At 34.5% G+C, this 17,254-nt stretch overlaps 1 protein-coding gene across 6 annotated transcripts in view; it reads right to left on the bottom strand.

Annotated features, from left to right (window-relative positions):
• LOC131529434 (transcription factor 4-like) overlaps nt 1-17,254 on the bottom strand; it is a 177,017-nt gene that overhangs the window by 116,506 nt on the left and 43,257 nt on the right. For all 6 annotated transcript variants that reach the window (XM_058759168.1, XM_058759169.1, XM_058759166.1 and 3 more), the window contains 2 exons: nt 11,707-11,759; nt 7,871-7,967 (listed from right to left, as the gene is read on the bottom strand). In XM_058759168.1, coding sequence (XP_058615151.1) covers nt 7,871-7,967; nt 11,707-11,759 — 150 coding nt within the window. The remainder of the gene's footprint in view (nt 1-7,870; nt 7,968-11,706; nt 11,760-17,254) is intronic.

The following is a 17,254-nucleotide window of genomic DNA, read 5'->3' on the forward strand; positions in this document are numbered from 1 at the left end:
AGGTCAAGATGAGAGCATTGCATTATGGGAAACGGTCTCGTGTATAGTGTGCTCTGGTAAGATCATTGCATATTGAAAATTCACATACATGCACAATTAGTATGATTAGTGTGCTATTCTGAATATGTCCGTTATTTACATATATAAAATGCAGGTGTAATATTTCACCTCTTGCCTCATCACATCCACTTAACCTGGTTAAGAAAAATCAAAGAAAAAAAAAGGAATTTGTTTCTTTCTCTCTGATGAAACTTGAAGTCAAACAGAGCCGGAGGACGAGATCGTCACGTCAGTCTGTCATATCCCACGGTCGAGATTAACACACTTCCCTCTCTCTCTCACAGAGAGCTTCCCCACCGGGATCTTTTCATTTATCGCTTATTGTTTCATGTTTTACTCGTTTATGCTGCTTTTCTGTGTTTTTAATGCACGGGATTAACAAAAATGTGACAAATTCAGGTCACGACCCTCCTGAAGGAAACGAACGCCATTGGTCTGTGTGTGTGTGTGTGTGCGTGTGCTGCTCATTTCTGCAGTATGCATGTGATTATTGTATACATGCAAAACTATGCTGTGCAGCATATGACAGTATCCCACAATGCAATGTGGGTTGCTCTCAACCTCCCATTTCTAGGGTGTAGAATATAGTAGAATGCTACATTGTTTCAAAATGTAAAATTCAGTAGAATGCTACATTGATTTAAACTGTACAAAACTACAACATAAAATAAAAATGAAAAATAAATAATATAAAAAAATTCTGATCTTAGATAAAGAGTTACATTATTCCAACATTTATAGACTCCAAATAAATAATTAAAATAATTGCATTTATTTGTGAGATAGTCATGCATCTGAATTAAACATGAAACATTGATGAAGTCATGTGACACGCAGTGCACAGTAATATTTTGAGAAGCTCCAAATGTGGGTTATGCAGCAGAATTCCTCTTTAAAGGTGGTTTTCCATCATTTCTTGTGCGTTAACTCAAGGACACACAACTGCACGACATTGTTGCATGTCTCCAGCAGCCGTCAAACACCCCAGCGACACACACACACACACACAGCATGCAGTGTAACGGAGCACAGCAGCGACGCGGCTCAGCGGATGGACGGACAGGTGCGTCTGCGGATTCCCAAATGCACGACGACATTCCCAGCAGCCCGTCTCCCGCTCTCTTTAAACACACATCAGGCCGGATGGGATCGGCGCGTTCGGCCCGTAAAGGGTTAAGCGTTCGGTGCCAGCATCTCATTTGCATATGGCGCTTTCAGTTTTTTCTCGCCCCCAAAAAGTTGGCAGCACTCCTCGTTTTCCATAATGCCAGCATTTGGGAATTGTGCGTGGAATGAAGCCGATCCAATCTCCTGCCTGCGACATGCATTTTCATTAATTACAGCCTTGTCAGCAAAAGCATTATCGAAGCTGAATATGAAAATGCTAATGAGCGCTCATTTACATATTTTTCTTTGTTGGAATGTCATTAATTATTACGTTTTATGATGATGAATGCAGCTGTCGATGTTCTCCGAAGCATAATTAGCTATCAGAATGCACAGATATGATCAGCGAGCGCAAGTCCGAAACTTTTTCTGTACAACGCAAGAGTTTTTGCGTTCGATCCCGGAACACTTGACGTTGGATGACACGAGAGCCTTGCGAAAAATAACCCGCAAAAAAAAAAAAAAAAAACGCAGCTTAATTAATGCAGTCCTTAATTACTACAGCATGATGTCAGCGACTTTAATTAAGAATTGGCTTGGTTACAGAAACTCCTGGCTGTAATAAAAGTCATTATGGAGCCGAGCTCCAAAACCCTTCAGTGAGATGTGCGCTGCTCATTAACACACACACACACACACACGCACGCAGACCGTCGCTCGCAACGCAAGCAGCAACTTGTCTCCAAGGATACGGTTTAAAATCGCATCCTACTTTTCATTTTGTTTGCACTTTTTTAATAACAAGCCAACCTCTCCGCTGCATCTTTCTTTTCCGGTCGGGAAAACGACAGAATCCAGTTCATGAGGCTCAGCCGCTGGGATCAGTGTTTATCAGTAAAAAAGAAAAACAAGGCGCGGCAGATGGGGCTATTACACATGACCAAACCGATCCATCAGGACTGAAGGGCCCAGGTGCAGCCCAGCCGCGCAACAACGCGTCATTTCACAGTCTGTCACACACACACTCACACACTCACACACACACACACACGCACACACACACGGTCCTACATGAGCGACCCGGCCCTGCTCCCGCGAGGGCTCATCTGCACGATACGCACACACACGCACATGCACGTTCGCGCACACACACACACACACACATACACATGCACGCTTGCGCGCACACACACACACACACACGCGCATGGTCCTACATGAACGGCCTGGCCCTGCTCCCGCGAGGGCTCATCTGTAGTTCTTGCCTGACTGAGCTTGACCTGATGTCTTTATCAAACACACACACACTTAGACACATACATACACACACTACGGTAATCATTCATGCTACCATTACTTTACCATGGTACGGTTTGTGCAAGCAACAGATTGTGGATGAGAACAAAAAAGGTGAATTCTAAAATAAATTTGGACTGTAATAAAAAAAATATATAGCCTATATTAAATGAATTAATCTGAGCAGTCAGGATAGCTAATGAATTTTATTTTATTTTTTTAATGTTTAGAAATTAAACAATATATAAAACTCTGGATTTTAAAAGAAATTTGGACTGTAGCAAAAATTTAATTGAAATGAAATAATATGAGCAGCCAGGATTTTTACTAAAAATATTTCTTTAAAACATTTAAATTAGTTAAAAAAACAACAACTGCGAATTAAAAAAATGGACTATAAAGGTTTTTAATTAAATTAACTAAAATGTGATCAGCCAATATATCTAATAAAATCTAATTAAAAAAATATTTAAATTAAATCAAATGAAATATAAACACCGCCAGCCCTCACTGTGAAATAATTAACATCATAATATTAATAATCATTTGTTTTACTCTAGTCTCTGATTAACTGGTTAATAACTGGTCAGAGTTTAGGGGCGTGTCCTAAAGCTGTGGACCAATCAGTCGCTCTCTCTCTTTCTCTGGAATATCATCATTCCTCAAGAATTCCTGTTTCTCCGCCTGCATTCCAGACGCCAGACCTCCAAAAAACCCCCGGCATTTACGGTCCTTCAGACAAAACACAACCGCATCTGGAAAACAAAATGCCACTAATGCACTCTGAAGAGCGATTTTACACCAATTCCTGCAGCTTAGATTTCTAATACCATAAAAAAACACAGCCCTTTTGGAAGTTTACCATGATGTGACTATATATATATAACTTTGAATTTTGGAATATGAAATTTGGACTATAAAAAAAATTATCTTATCAACCAGTATATCTAATAAAATATTTAAAAAAATAATAATTAAATGAAGTCAAATGAAATATAAACACTCGCAGCACTCATTTTAAGATAATTAACATAATTATATAAATAATAATATTCTGTCTTTGATTTGATTCTATCTTTAATGATTTAATCCCATCACACTGGGATTAATTTGATGAACTTGGATTTGCCCATTATTATTATTATTATTATTATTATTATTATGCATTTAATTGCTTTCACAGTTGTTGTAGTTGTTTGTAATTGGTCAAAATGAAGCATTCTGTAATTTAAAAATGGATGAATGAATGAATTATAATTAATAAATAATCAATAAATTAGAATTAAATTATTAATGAATAATTTATTTAATTAAATATATATACATATAGTTATAAATATTACACATTTTAAGCCATTTGAGAGGGGGAGAGAGAGAGAGAGACAGAGAAAATAATTATTTCAAGAAAAAATAATACTATTAAACAAATGTCAAAAAAGCTAAAAAAAATAAAGTAGATAAATAACTTTTGGTCCTAATGGTTAGCATGGTAAATGTTGACGAGGGATGAGCTGAGCTGTGTTTGTGGCGTCTGTTATGAACGGATCTCTTTAGATTTGAGCGTATGGTCAATTTACACCTGAACGTCTCTGTAGAATCGTGACGGATCCACCGATGAAGCTCAGCGCCGCAGTCGATCGCCGGGTGGAGGGATAGGATGTGTTAATGAGATCAGAGGAGCAGGAGGAGGTGAGAGGACCCCCGAACCATCACTGACCATCTGTGTGTGTGCGTGTGTGTAAGAGAGAGAGAACCCAACACACTAACGACACACACCTGCCTCGGTGAAACACATTACCTGCGTCTATATGTATGTTTGATTGTATTATATTATTAATATAATTATATTACAATCATGTTATTAATTTATTTATGAAATAAATTGACTAATAATTAATAATAATTTTGACAAATTAAATATATTACAATATGATAATATAATACATTCTTTAAAAAAAATATATATATAATTTTCACAATAATTTTATTTTACATTTTGTAAAAATAAATAATAACAATAAGAACCTCTACATGTGTTTAAGCTCTAAAACATAATATTAGATCCTGATATTAATTAATTTACCAAATACATAAATAATACTTTATAATAATATTAGTAAAATATGCCATAATATAACTATACATTTTTGTATTAGTCTATTACTAGTTATTGTAAAAATGTTGATTGAATAATCTTTACATGTTTTAAAGCTCTAAAACGTATCATTATATTAAAATCCTGATATTAATTTATTCATAATAGATTAATACTTTAACACAAACAAACTAAATATAATATAATACTAACATTTATTTAGAAAAACTATTTATATTTTGACAAAAACCTACAAAAATATACTCAATACATCATTTTAATAGCTTTTACATATGTTTGTTCTCTAAAATGTAATATTTTTATAGTTAAATCCTGATATTAATGTATTTATAAAATACATGAATAATAATTTATAATAATAAATGAAACATAACATATAATAACAAATTAAATATAATTTGATAATACTTAAAATACATGATTTCATTCATATATATGATTGTTATTATAAATTACTATATAATTTATAAACTACAACTAATGTTGCTCAGAAAGCGAAACACATGCAGTCACTATCATCGTTTTTTTTTTCTTTTTCATACTCCACATCATTTCAAAAAAAGTCCTCTAATAAATTATGAGCAATCACAGAGGTCAGCACTTTTCAAACAAACTTCTCTATATGCATAAAATACTGCAGGCCGACAGGAAAAAATGCTTGCTGAATAAACAGCAATAAAGTATTTGTGTCGGAAAACTGCTTGCAGGAGACAACAAGAATCCGGCGCTTCTTAACTGGGCCTCGCAGAGACCAAACCTGCTTACAGTCTGGAACTTTTGTGTGCTTCATTTAGCAGGTACATGACAGGAGGAGAACAGCACTGGTGTGGACTGCACCTGCTCACACACACACACACACACACACACACACTCACGCCACCCGGCCCTCCAACGCCAACAAACATCCTAAAAGTGAGTCGCTATTCCGCTGTGATTAGTCCTTATTAAACACCTCGCTGTTATTACAGACTTCAGCCAATGTTTTGATTACGTCCATTAACACACTCACACACACACACTCGTTCTGCTCTGTGCTCAGCATGTATGGTGACTCACAGGTCATTTTCTAATGAATGGCTTTGTGTTTGCAGGAGAGACTTCACATCACACACAGGTAAAGCTCACACAACGTCACCGGACGCAGAAGATTCAATAAGGATCAAATACACGAGGGTTTGTGAAAGTGAAGATCTATTATGTGCCCAAAAAACAGAGAAAATTAAGCTCTGCTGTAATGAGAATCGGTTAAAACTGAAAGTTTCCAGCTGAAATGTACTGTGGGTTGTTTATAAAGGGCTTTTCAGTTTATGAGTGAAAGAAGACCTGTGATAAACATTATTTGCTACTTGCATTAGTATAAAGACAATTTCATTTTCTCTGTCATATTCTACCTCTCACTATCCTACAGACGGCCTTTCTAAATAAATAATAAATACATCCATTTTTACACAATACATACAATAAAATAAATACATAAAAAACAGAATAAATTACAGTTTTTTCAACTGCTTAAACACAAAATATTTCCTTGTCACACAATTTCTGAAAGCTGACAGCACACACCAAATCTGCAAAACCATACACTAATTCTCAGCCTTTGCAAAACACACAAAAATCTAACAGGAATTAATATTATGGCAAAGGTGTTTGATATTTTGAATGCAGTGCTTCATTCTGTGTGTGCAATTCTTGGATTTGTGTGTAAAGTTTTGAAAAAAAGAGGCAAAGTTTTGAAAATGTGTGTAAGCAGTCGAAAAAAAAAAAAAAAAAAACGGTAGGAGCCCTAATATAAGTTTAAATAAATATTTAAAAATAAAATCAATCAATCAATTTCTACATACTATAAAATAAATACATACATTATTTTTACAATTACTTAATAAATTAAGAAAAAAAGATCTAATTAAATACATGATGTGCCGAAAAATTAATCTATGAAAAAGTGATCGTATGAAATTTTATTATATTTTAATATGATTTTTAATATGAACTTCTTGCTGACAAACAGGGTAAAACCTTTCATTTGAATTAAAGCTATATTAAACATTTATTGTTTTTATGCTTAAAAAAAAAACACATTTTCATCTTTGACCCATATATAAAATAAGCAACTTACATTTTAAAAAACGTTTTACGTTTGAGGTCTGGCTGCATGTAAATTAAGTTGTAATAATAAAAAACAACAACAACAACAACCAAGTATCTTCTATTAATGTTCACCAAAGACATTTTTTTTTCTGTACTTTTGTTCTCTAAATGCAAAATTCTCCCTTGATTTCACACTGGAGATCCTGAGACGAATTTCAGACACAGGAAGTGATGTCACCGTCTGCTCAGAGCACCACAGGAAGGAAATGTGAAAGGACAAAGCCCCGACCTCAGAGAGCCACGAACAAACAACCGTCCGAGAGTCAGAAACTAACGCGCAACACACATATTTCAGAGAAAAGCTGTGCATCATTATGCAATTTCTGCCAGATCTAATTTAATTCTCTTAATAATTAGTGATTTTGTGGCTCTTAGTTCACGTCTATTAGTTGTGAGCTTGTTTGTGTTTGTGTCGAATGCCCCTCCCACTGACTAGCAACAGATTCAATCATGATTCACAGCTGTGATGCAAAATAAATTTGATTGGCTATTTTAAAAATTAAATCCACCCTAACTTCCTGTTTCAACAGGAAGTACATCAACACAGGAAACAAACCACGCAGACCGAGCCATTTTCATGGGGTATTTTTAAGAAGATCCCTAATATGATACAGTAAAATAACTTCACAATGTTCAAAAGAAAAAACAATATATCTTCTTATATTATATACTAATAAGTTCTTGCCTTAAAGTCTATGTTTATGACAGAGAATGTGAGCGATAGAGAGAGAGAGAGAGAGGCAAACATCCTCATATTACAGTTTTCATGCTTTAAGTCAGGCTTAATTAGTCTGAGGCCGATTATCTGAATCACTGACCATTTGCTCACTGGATGAGACAGAGACGGCCAGCGGCACAGCACAGCATTATGGGTAAATGAGCATCAGCACTGCACACACACACACTCTCAGAGATGTGTGACAGAAACACACAAACCAGCACAAACTTTCCAGATGTTTCTGATCACTGAATCTGGAGTCCAGCAGAACTGATTCAATCTGACTCCCTAACGAATCATTCAGATGAATCTGTGAACCGGTTCAACTGAATCGTCAAAAGAACAATTCGCTCACAATGAAAGTCGATGAAACATCATGAAGCCAAACAATCACGTGTCCCATCATGCTCAGCTCCAGCTCTTACCTGCTAATCTGGAGTTGGTGTACGGCGGAGAGATGCTGTCATGTGACCCCATGTCTTGACTGGCCATGTGACCGTACTGAGAGCCGTCGGCGTAATTCTGCAGGGGTCAAAGGTTAAAGGTCAAATATATATATACATATAAATTAATGAGAATACCCTAGTGAAAAATAAATATACTAAAATGTATTTGAAATACATGTATTGCATGCTTAGTAAGCTATAAATACATTTATATATTTATGTACTTAATAAAAATACTCAGTACGTTTAGTATACTTATCTGGTATACTTAAAGTCTGCTAAATTGGAACAACTAATTTTGTACTTAATGCACTTTAATAGTGCAGAAGTAGTGCTGAAGTCCAACTAAAGACATGCTGAAGTATAGTTGAATGTGCTAAAGTGGAACTTCAGGTACACTTGAAATATCTTGCATTTAAAGACATATTTTAAGAGATATTATTCAGAGATCATACAATCCTCATCAATAGTAACATTAAAACACATTTTAGGCTTAATAAGAAGAAATATGCATTGTGCACAAGTGATACACCAATCAAGTTTAATCATAATTTTTCATCAGTAAGTCTCGAGCGATATGGCAGTAAATATGTTAACAGATTTGAACTATATGCTTAGTAAGAAATAAATGTATTACTTTATTTACTAGGGTACATAAATGATAAATATTATTATATTATATTATATTATATTATATTATATTATATTATATTATATTATATTATATTATATTATATTATATTATATTATATTATATTATATTATATTATATTATAAAAGACAATTTCTTAAAGTGACAAATATATAATATAAATTAATGATAATACACAAATGATAAGTATTATATTATATTAAATTAGATTACAATATATTATATATTAAGCCTATACATGGTTTAAAAGATTATATACTTAATTAAAATTTCACAATAAACATATAAATGATGAAATAAACAATAATACATATATTATATAATATTATATAATATTATTTTATACTTTACTATATTATATTATATTATATTATATTATATTATATTATAGCTAAAAAAACAAACACAAAAACCATATTGATGTGTTTAATGGCAAAATCCATAAAGAGTGAAACTCCATTTATTTTAAAAAGAATATATATATATATATATATATATATATATATATATATATATGTATGCATGTATATCTTTAATATACAGACATATACTGTACATGGTTCAGTAAGGTAAATTTCATGAATTGAAATGAAAATAAAAAGATAGACAATGTAATGAGATATATAAAAATGATTAAATAAATTAGAATTAGTGGTGGGCCGTTATCGGCGTTAACGTGCTGCGTTAACGTGAGACTCTTATCGGGCGATAAAAAAAATATCGCCGTTAATCTATTCTCAAAGTTGGGCTGGGAGCTGGGTCTATACTACGCAAGCTATGATGACTTTCACCTTGATATTTTAGCGCGGATGTATAGCTAGCCGAATTGCACTGTAGGGGGCGAGAAAGAGTCTTCGAACCTGTGTGTATGTCTAATTACCACATCAAACGTGACGTGCTAACATGGATGCAGCTATGAAGCCGCCGGGTTTGCTTCATTGCTTCAATTCCAAGATTACAGGGAGATTAATCTAGATTAAAAAAATTAATCTATGCCCACCACTAATTAGAATATATACATTATAAATAATATAAATGAATAAATAAATAATAAATATTGAGGTGCGTAATGGCACAAACAATAAAGAGAAACTACATGCATTTTAAAAAGGCCATTTTAACAGTTAATGTTCAGTATTGGTCTTATTTTGCAAAACCCAAAAACTTCTTCCACCACTGAAATGACTTCGGTTTCCACCTGACATCACAAATATAAAATGATTAGTCCTTCTTTCTGTCCAACCACCTGCCTTAGTATGTGAAGTTTAGATTATAATCCAATCAGATCGCGCTGGATAAATCCTGTCCGGCCTCACTGTTTTCCCCACTGAATATTCAAATTCACTCAGAAGTAATGAATAAACCTGGCATAAATTAAAGGAGTTCACAGGCCACACTCTCAAGAATTAATGTCAGTCTCATGTTTGGCTTTCAAGGTAAATTACTGTTACTGTCACGACACCTGCAGCCCCCGACTGTCACTCAGGTGTGAACGTGGGTCACCGGGAATAAAGCGCTCCGGAAAGTTCATTCACAAAGACAGTGTTTTACATAAGGCTGAAGCTGTGAATTCATTTGCATTCGGCGGACGCGTGGAGCAGAAAGTGCTCCGTAAGCACGTCCTTGATTCACCTCTGCAGACCTGATCGCTGATTCTGCTGACGGCAGACGCTTCCCATCGCAAGACCCTATCAGAGCAACCTTTGACCTCTCAGACATCGCCGTCAAATAATGTCAAAATAGCGTGCAGAAGTGCAACATGTAGATGCAACAGATGCAAATCACAGATGCAAAGGCTACACAGATAAAACAATCCCACAATGCACTGCAGCTAGTTCAAAATGCAAAAAAAAGTTCATCCAAGGTGGAGGATGAGAAACATTGTAAGCATTAAAATGCTTACATTTCATTTGTGACTGAATAATGTCAATTAAAAAACTACATTAAAACTATTTTTCCCAATATTTGTGCACGATATGCATGTATTTTTATTTAATTAGAGTTCATGCATTATTAGTTCAGCAACACATTAACATCAACCTCTACTGCAGCAATGGTGTTTATACTGTATTCTATATCATATCTAAAATAGAATATATATATGAAGAGTTTATTTGCAAAAACAGATAACTCTCAGATAACATAATTTTCAAAAATCATGTTTTTATTATATTATCATTTTCATTGTTTTAATTGTGTTTTATTGTGTTAGTTAGCTGTTTTTAAGTTATTTTTTAACCTAGTCAAAATAACCCAACTGCAGTTTGATTGAGATTAATTGGAATGCACAATGAATAAACATGAATTTTGAGAATTGTTAAAAACGGAGTTATCTGTTTTTGCAAATGAACTAAAAATATAAATATCAAATTTAAATAACAGTTAATTTATATTTATAATCATTCATTTAGCTTTTATCTAAAGCAACATATAAATGAGGAATACAAGTGATAAATATGTAACAAATAGAAATAGAAATAAATATATAAATGCTAAAAAGAATAATCTTACATGAATGATAAATACTACATTATATCTAAAATAGAAAAACATACTGATGTTTACAAACAATAAATGAAGTGAAACTCAAGAAAAAGAAAAAATATATAAATCAGAATATACATATGCACTGAAATGACAATAAATTTAATTTATTAATTTAACTTTCATCCAAAGTGACATGTAAATGAGAAATATAACAAGTGATAAATATATAATACTTAGAAATAAATATATACATGATAAATAAATGTTATTTAATATAATATAATATAACATAATATAATATAATATTAACCCAATAAATTTGCATATATTAATTTAGCTTTCATCTAAAGCGACATCTAAATGAGGAATGCAATTGATAAATATATAATAGATATAAATACATATATAAATGATGAAATAAATAATAATACATAAATTATAAATATATAATATAATATAATAATATGCACGTATTTTTAAACTAATTAGAGTTAATGCGTCATTAGCTCAGAAACATGTTAATGTCAACCTCTATTGACATCAATTTAGTCAAATTAGTCTGATCAGCTCATTTTAAATTAGGATGTTGCCTATGTTGCCTACAGCAAGACGGCTCAACTAGGGTTTGAACCCGAACACTGAAACCAAAAGCGTTTATAAATGTGTAAAAACTCACCTTAGTTGCACGAACTCCATTTCCCCAAGACGAACTCGCTCTGTCTTCCAGATCTACAGAGAGAAGAACAGAAATCACAATCACAAACTCATTTCAGTCATCTATTTATTCATAAATCCTGCACTGAAATGAAAAAGCGAGTGTCCTAATTAAATAAAAACAGCTACCATTCATTGTCTTCATGTCACACCGTTCATATTTCCCACAATCCTGCAGTAATGAAGGTCGTGCGTGACATAAATGTGATGTTTACATTCACACAGGTCTAATTCTAATGACGGAGAGACAATACAACATTATGCACTTTATAATGGCCGTAATTAACGACGCACATGCGGCTTCTGTCTTTACATTGTCTCAGGCTCTTTCTTCCTAAACGCTTTATTGAATCGCCCACCGCGAAAAAAAAAAAAAACCTTCCACAAATCCTCTCCCACTCACAATGAGAGCTCAATCAAAACACGCTCAGAAAACTTCACTTCAAAGTGGCCCTCGTGACGCCGGCGCATGAAAGACGCGCTCTTTGTAGAGACGCTCATTTATCGCAAAGTCAACAGCTGATAAAAGGAGCCTCCATTCGTGCAGGCCTTCGTGCCTTAAAGAGAAACAAACCACTTTAAAATAAGCGCCGATGAGATGGGTAAAGCAGCAGATCTGTCATCGAGGACTGACGGCCAACACAAAGACTAAAAAGCATCCGAATGCAGGTAAGAATCGGCTCGTTAATGACATTCAGACAGCAGGTGAGAGGAACGTTTCCTGATCATCACAAACAGGTTTGTGAACACTGATGGTTGTACACAGTCTTAGACTTTTGTTATGTTTAATGTACTTGTTACTTTACATTCTTTATATATTTTTTAATTGCATTTTAAAAGCCTAACCAGGGACCAGGGCTGCAAATTGGCCACTGGCTAGAAGCCTGCATTGTCCCTGTTAAATAAACAACTAAATAAATAAATAAATGAAAGCATGTCCAGGTCACATTTCAATCCAAAACTAAATAAATAGCTTAATAAATAAATTGCTAAATAAATAAATAATAAAAATAAGAACACTTAAGATTTATTTCCTTTTGACAATATTGTCATGTCAATTAACACAACTCCTCATTCTCATCAAGTTTTACTGAGGTTTGTTTTTCTAATTCCTATTATTATTTAGTAAAATTTAGTAGTTTTATTTTGGATGCGATTAATCACGATTAATCATTGCCCAGCAATAAATTACTATACTATACTAATATATATATTACTCAAAAATATATTTATTTATCTGAGTGAATTAGACATAAATTGGCATAAATTTATCTATTTTATCAATTTAATTTTATATATTCCTTAGAAAAATATGATTATTATTATTATTATTATCATCTATATCTGATTGAATTATTATTGAGTACATATTATTTCTTTAATTTATTCTAATTTTAGAAATTCATTAATAAATTATAATAGGAATTAGAAAAACAAACCTCATGAGAATGGGGAATGAAATGTTTAATTGTCATGAAAATAATGTCAAAATGAAATAAATCTTAATGGTTCTTAAAATAAGCTTTATTTCTTTATTTTAACAGCTATACACACAAAGCGCGTTAAGTGAATTCTTCCTTATTTTATGCTGATTTAAAAATGACGTTTACTTATCTTTTTATTATATATAGCATTACAATGAGAATTCTGTGGTAAAATTTCTAAATGCACAAATAATCTGTTATAATAACAGGTAATTTAGTTTTATTCATTCATTTAGTTGATTTTGTGGTGAATTATGAGCGGCACATGTTGCCGTCCGCTCCCGTGACATTCAGCTCTACAGGAAGACACATCTGACATCACTTCCTGTCATGGTCACTGGATCTAAGGGTTTCTAGAAGGGTTTCTCTCTAAAGCCAGTTCAGGTGAGACATAATGAATTTATTTGAGCAGTCACACACACACACACACACACACACACACACACACACACACACATCCATTATTTATCAGACTCTCTGTAACTCTCTCTGTAATTTATTACTCTGAATCTCCCTCCTTATCAGCTACTGCCCACACATTCACATACACACACACACACACACGCACACACACCTTTCACCTCTCAAACCTCTCCTGGCACCTGGGGTCTCGCTGCCTAAAGCCAGAACAGACCAATAGACCCATATAACACACACACACACACACACACACACAGAGAGAGGGAGAGAGAGAAATTGCAGCTCCATCTTGGTGAAGACGGATGGATTGAGGGAGGAGTGATGAAAAAGAGAAATATGAAAAGATCTACGTGTGTGTGTGTGTGTGTGTGCGCACGTGTTTGAACTGACTTGTATTTAAACCAAACTTGGGCACATTAACGTGAGGTAAAGCCACTAAATCCCTAGCAAATTCACAAATGAGACCTCATTAATATCTTAAATGTTTCTCCTAAACAGCAATGAAACCAAATAGAGACTCGTGCCAAATTCTCATTCTTCTATTGAGAAATGCACTCTAGTAATTTAACATGTCTCTAAACACACTGTAAAATAAAAAAAAACACCATTTCAGTCTTTCAACTTCAAAATTTCTTTTTTAATTCAATGCGTTTCATGGCGTAATTAATTGTGAAATTTACTAGCAATATTATGAGTGAAAATCGTTTCTGCACCATTTTTTTGTAACGTACAGAGTTTTAGATGAGATCTCAATGGTGTCTCCAACTGTCCTCAGTTTTGCCAAGATCGCAAAGTCTGCGATCAGGAGTCTGAGATCTCAAACATTTCTATTTTTATAGCTTTAAACGTTTACTGGATGACAACTACTCACTCATCTGTTTTTATTTTACCTAAAGAATTTAAAGCGAAACACGAGATAAAGTTGATAGTCCAATAAAACACAACTGAGAACTGTAAGAGAAACCGCTGAGCAGTAGCATGTCTTCTAGGCAATTTCAGTTTAACGTGCCTCATTAGCATGACAGATAACCAAGCTTAACTGGTTTAGATTACAGTGAAAACAAAGCACAGTGAGTCCAAAACCACTCAGCACCAGCTTTCACCAGACCACCAAAACCAGGATTTCAGTGCTGTGAGACGCCATACTTAAAACCTGGTTCCGCTCAGTAAATTGTGAAATATTATTACAATTTAAAATAACTGATTTCTATGTGAATATCTGTTAAACTGTCATTTATTTCTGTGATGCGCAGCTGTATTTTCAGCATCATTACTCCAGTCTATATTGTAACATTACAGATGTATTTACTATCAATTTTAATCAATCTTTTCTGAATAAAATATTAATGTATTTGAATGTATATATGACTTTTTTTGTTCTGAAATAGTCAATAATTTATAACTGAACATAACGTTACACAGGAGTTGATGATATGATCTTCTTTTGAAGTAAAGAAAACACAGCAGTGTTTGTTCTAAAAGACGTATCAAACAGAACTAAACTAATCAGTAAAATAACTACTCCTAACAAACTAGTCTAGCCACTAACCCTGGCCTTGTAATAAATTAATCAATTATTTAAACTCCCTCTGACAAATCAGAGTAAATATTGACATCACAGCGGCCTCATGTTCGGGACATGGCAGAATATTGTTTTATTAGAAATATTTACTTGAAGCTTAAATATTGTTTCATATCTAATATTGTTTGAAGAGTGTGTGTGTGTGTGTGTGTGTCCGGCCTCTCGTCAGAGTCTAATGAAGTTACAGTGACAGATGAGTGTGTGTGTGTCTTTCACAGATGAAATTAAAGCTCCTGACACAAAACAGACTCATATTAATAGTGTTACGTGTGCAGTGAGACACAAACAGAAGCCTGTCTCTCTCTCTCTCTCTCATGCCTCCTTTCATCTGTCACTCTCTCTGGCCTTCAACTCCAGCAGAAGAGACGGAAAACAGAGGAAAAGAGACCAGATGAGAGAATAAAACATTTAGAAATATTAGAAAGCATTGTACTTTAAAATAAAATGTAAATATTATTTAGCGTCTGTTATTGCATTTGTGTTAGTCGGTCTTGTTACCTGCAGCACACACACACACACACACACACACAGTGACGGTGGGTCATTAACCCAGACCTCCGCTGTCAGCTGGACTCCAACATGTCAGTCTATCGGACGACCCATAACCCCCTGCTCTGATCCAGGACCAGCACAGCCCTCATGAGCTTAATGACAGAGCTGTCACACACACACACACACACACACACTGAAGTCCATTCACACAGTGTCTGCTGAAGACACAATGCAATCTATATGTTCTGCAATATCAGACAGAAACACTCAGTAGAATGATAGACAGAACAATAGAATGATACACAAAACTATTAGAGCAACAGAAAGAACACTAGAACAACAGACAGAATGATAGAATGATAAACATAGATAGACAGATAAACAGACGGACAGACAAACAGACAGACAGATAGATAGATAGATAGATAGATAGATAGATAGATAGATAGATAGAATGATGGATGGATGGATGGACAAAAATGATGGATGGATGGATGGATGGATGGATGGATGGATGGATGGGTGAATGGATGGATGGATGGACAGAATTATGGACAGAGGATGGACAGAGGTACTCCATGTTCATTTTACAGCTCTAGACTCGTACTGGATAATAACTGGTGACTCGTTTGATTTTAGAAAATCCTAAATTAAAGTTCCTTAAATCAAACATAAATAAGAACTCAATTAATGAAAGAGTAACATGACAAAAATACATTCATCCTCAAGGCTTTATACAGCAGCGGCTCATGTGTTCATCACCGTCACAGTCCACGCTTTAACCCCGGTAAAACTCCAGTAACACACGTCTGAGGTGTGTGTGGATTTAAAGTGGATTTAAAAAAACTCCTGATGGTTATTAGCAGGTGTGCTTCACACTTTCTCTCTCTCTCTCTCTCTCTCTCTGGGAATATGACATTATTCCCAGTGCTTCCTCCACTAAAGCCGGATTCCAGCGTTCCCAAACGCACCTCCCCCAAACCAGCTCACATCTGGAGAGACGCACACCAGGAGAAGAATGAGATGAGAAGGTACACACATCTGCACAGAGACACACTTATATTTCCAAGCATCCGATCACAGCAGCACTACAAAGTCATTTTGAGCAGTATCCTTAAAGAAAATAAAGGTGAGGCAAAGCCTTAGGAACATTCTTTCAAACAATGTAAGTGCATTGCAAGTCTCTCATTACAAAATGGTGATGGACAGAACGATGGAAGGGTGGATGGATAGATGGATGGATGGACAGAATGATGGTTGGATGGGTGGATAAATGGATGGATGAAAGGATGGATGGATGGATGGATGGATGGACAGAATGATAGTTGGATGGGTGGATAGATGGATGAATGAAAGGATGGATGGATGGATGGATGGACAGAATGATAGTTGGATGGATGGATAGATGGATGGATGAAAGGATGCATGGATGGATGGACGGATGTAAAGATGGATGTAGAGAATGAGGAATGGATAGATGGATGGATGAAAGGATGATGGATGGATGGATGAAAAGATTGATAGAATGATGG

The sequence above is a fragment of the Onychostoma macrolepis genome, chromosome 21 (assembly GCF_012432095.1).
Source record: "Onychostoma macrolepis isolate SWU-2019 chromosome 21, ASM1243209v1, whole genome shotgun sequence".
Classification (NCBI taxonomy): Eukaryota; Metazoa; Chordata; class Actinopteri; order Cypriniformes; family Cyprinidae; genus Onychostoma; species Onychostoma macrolepis.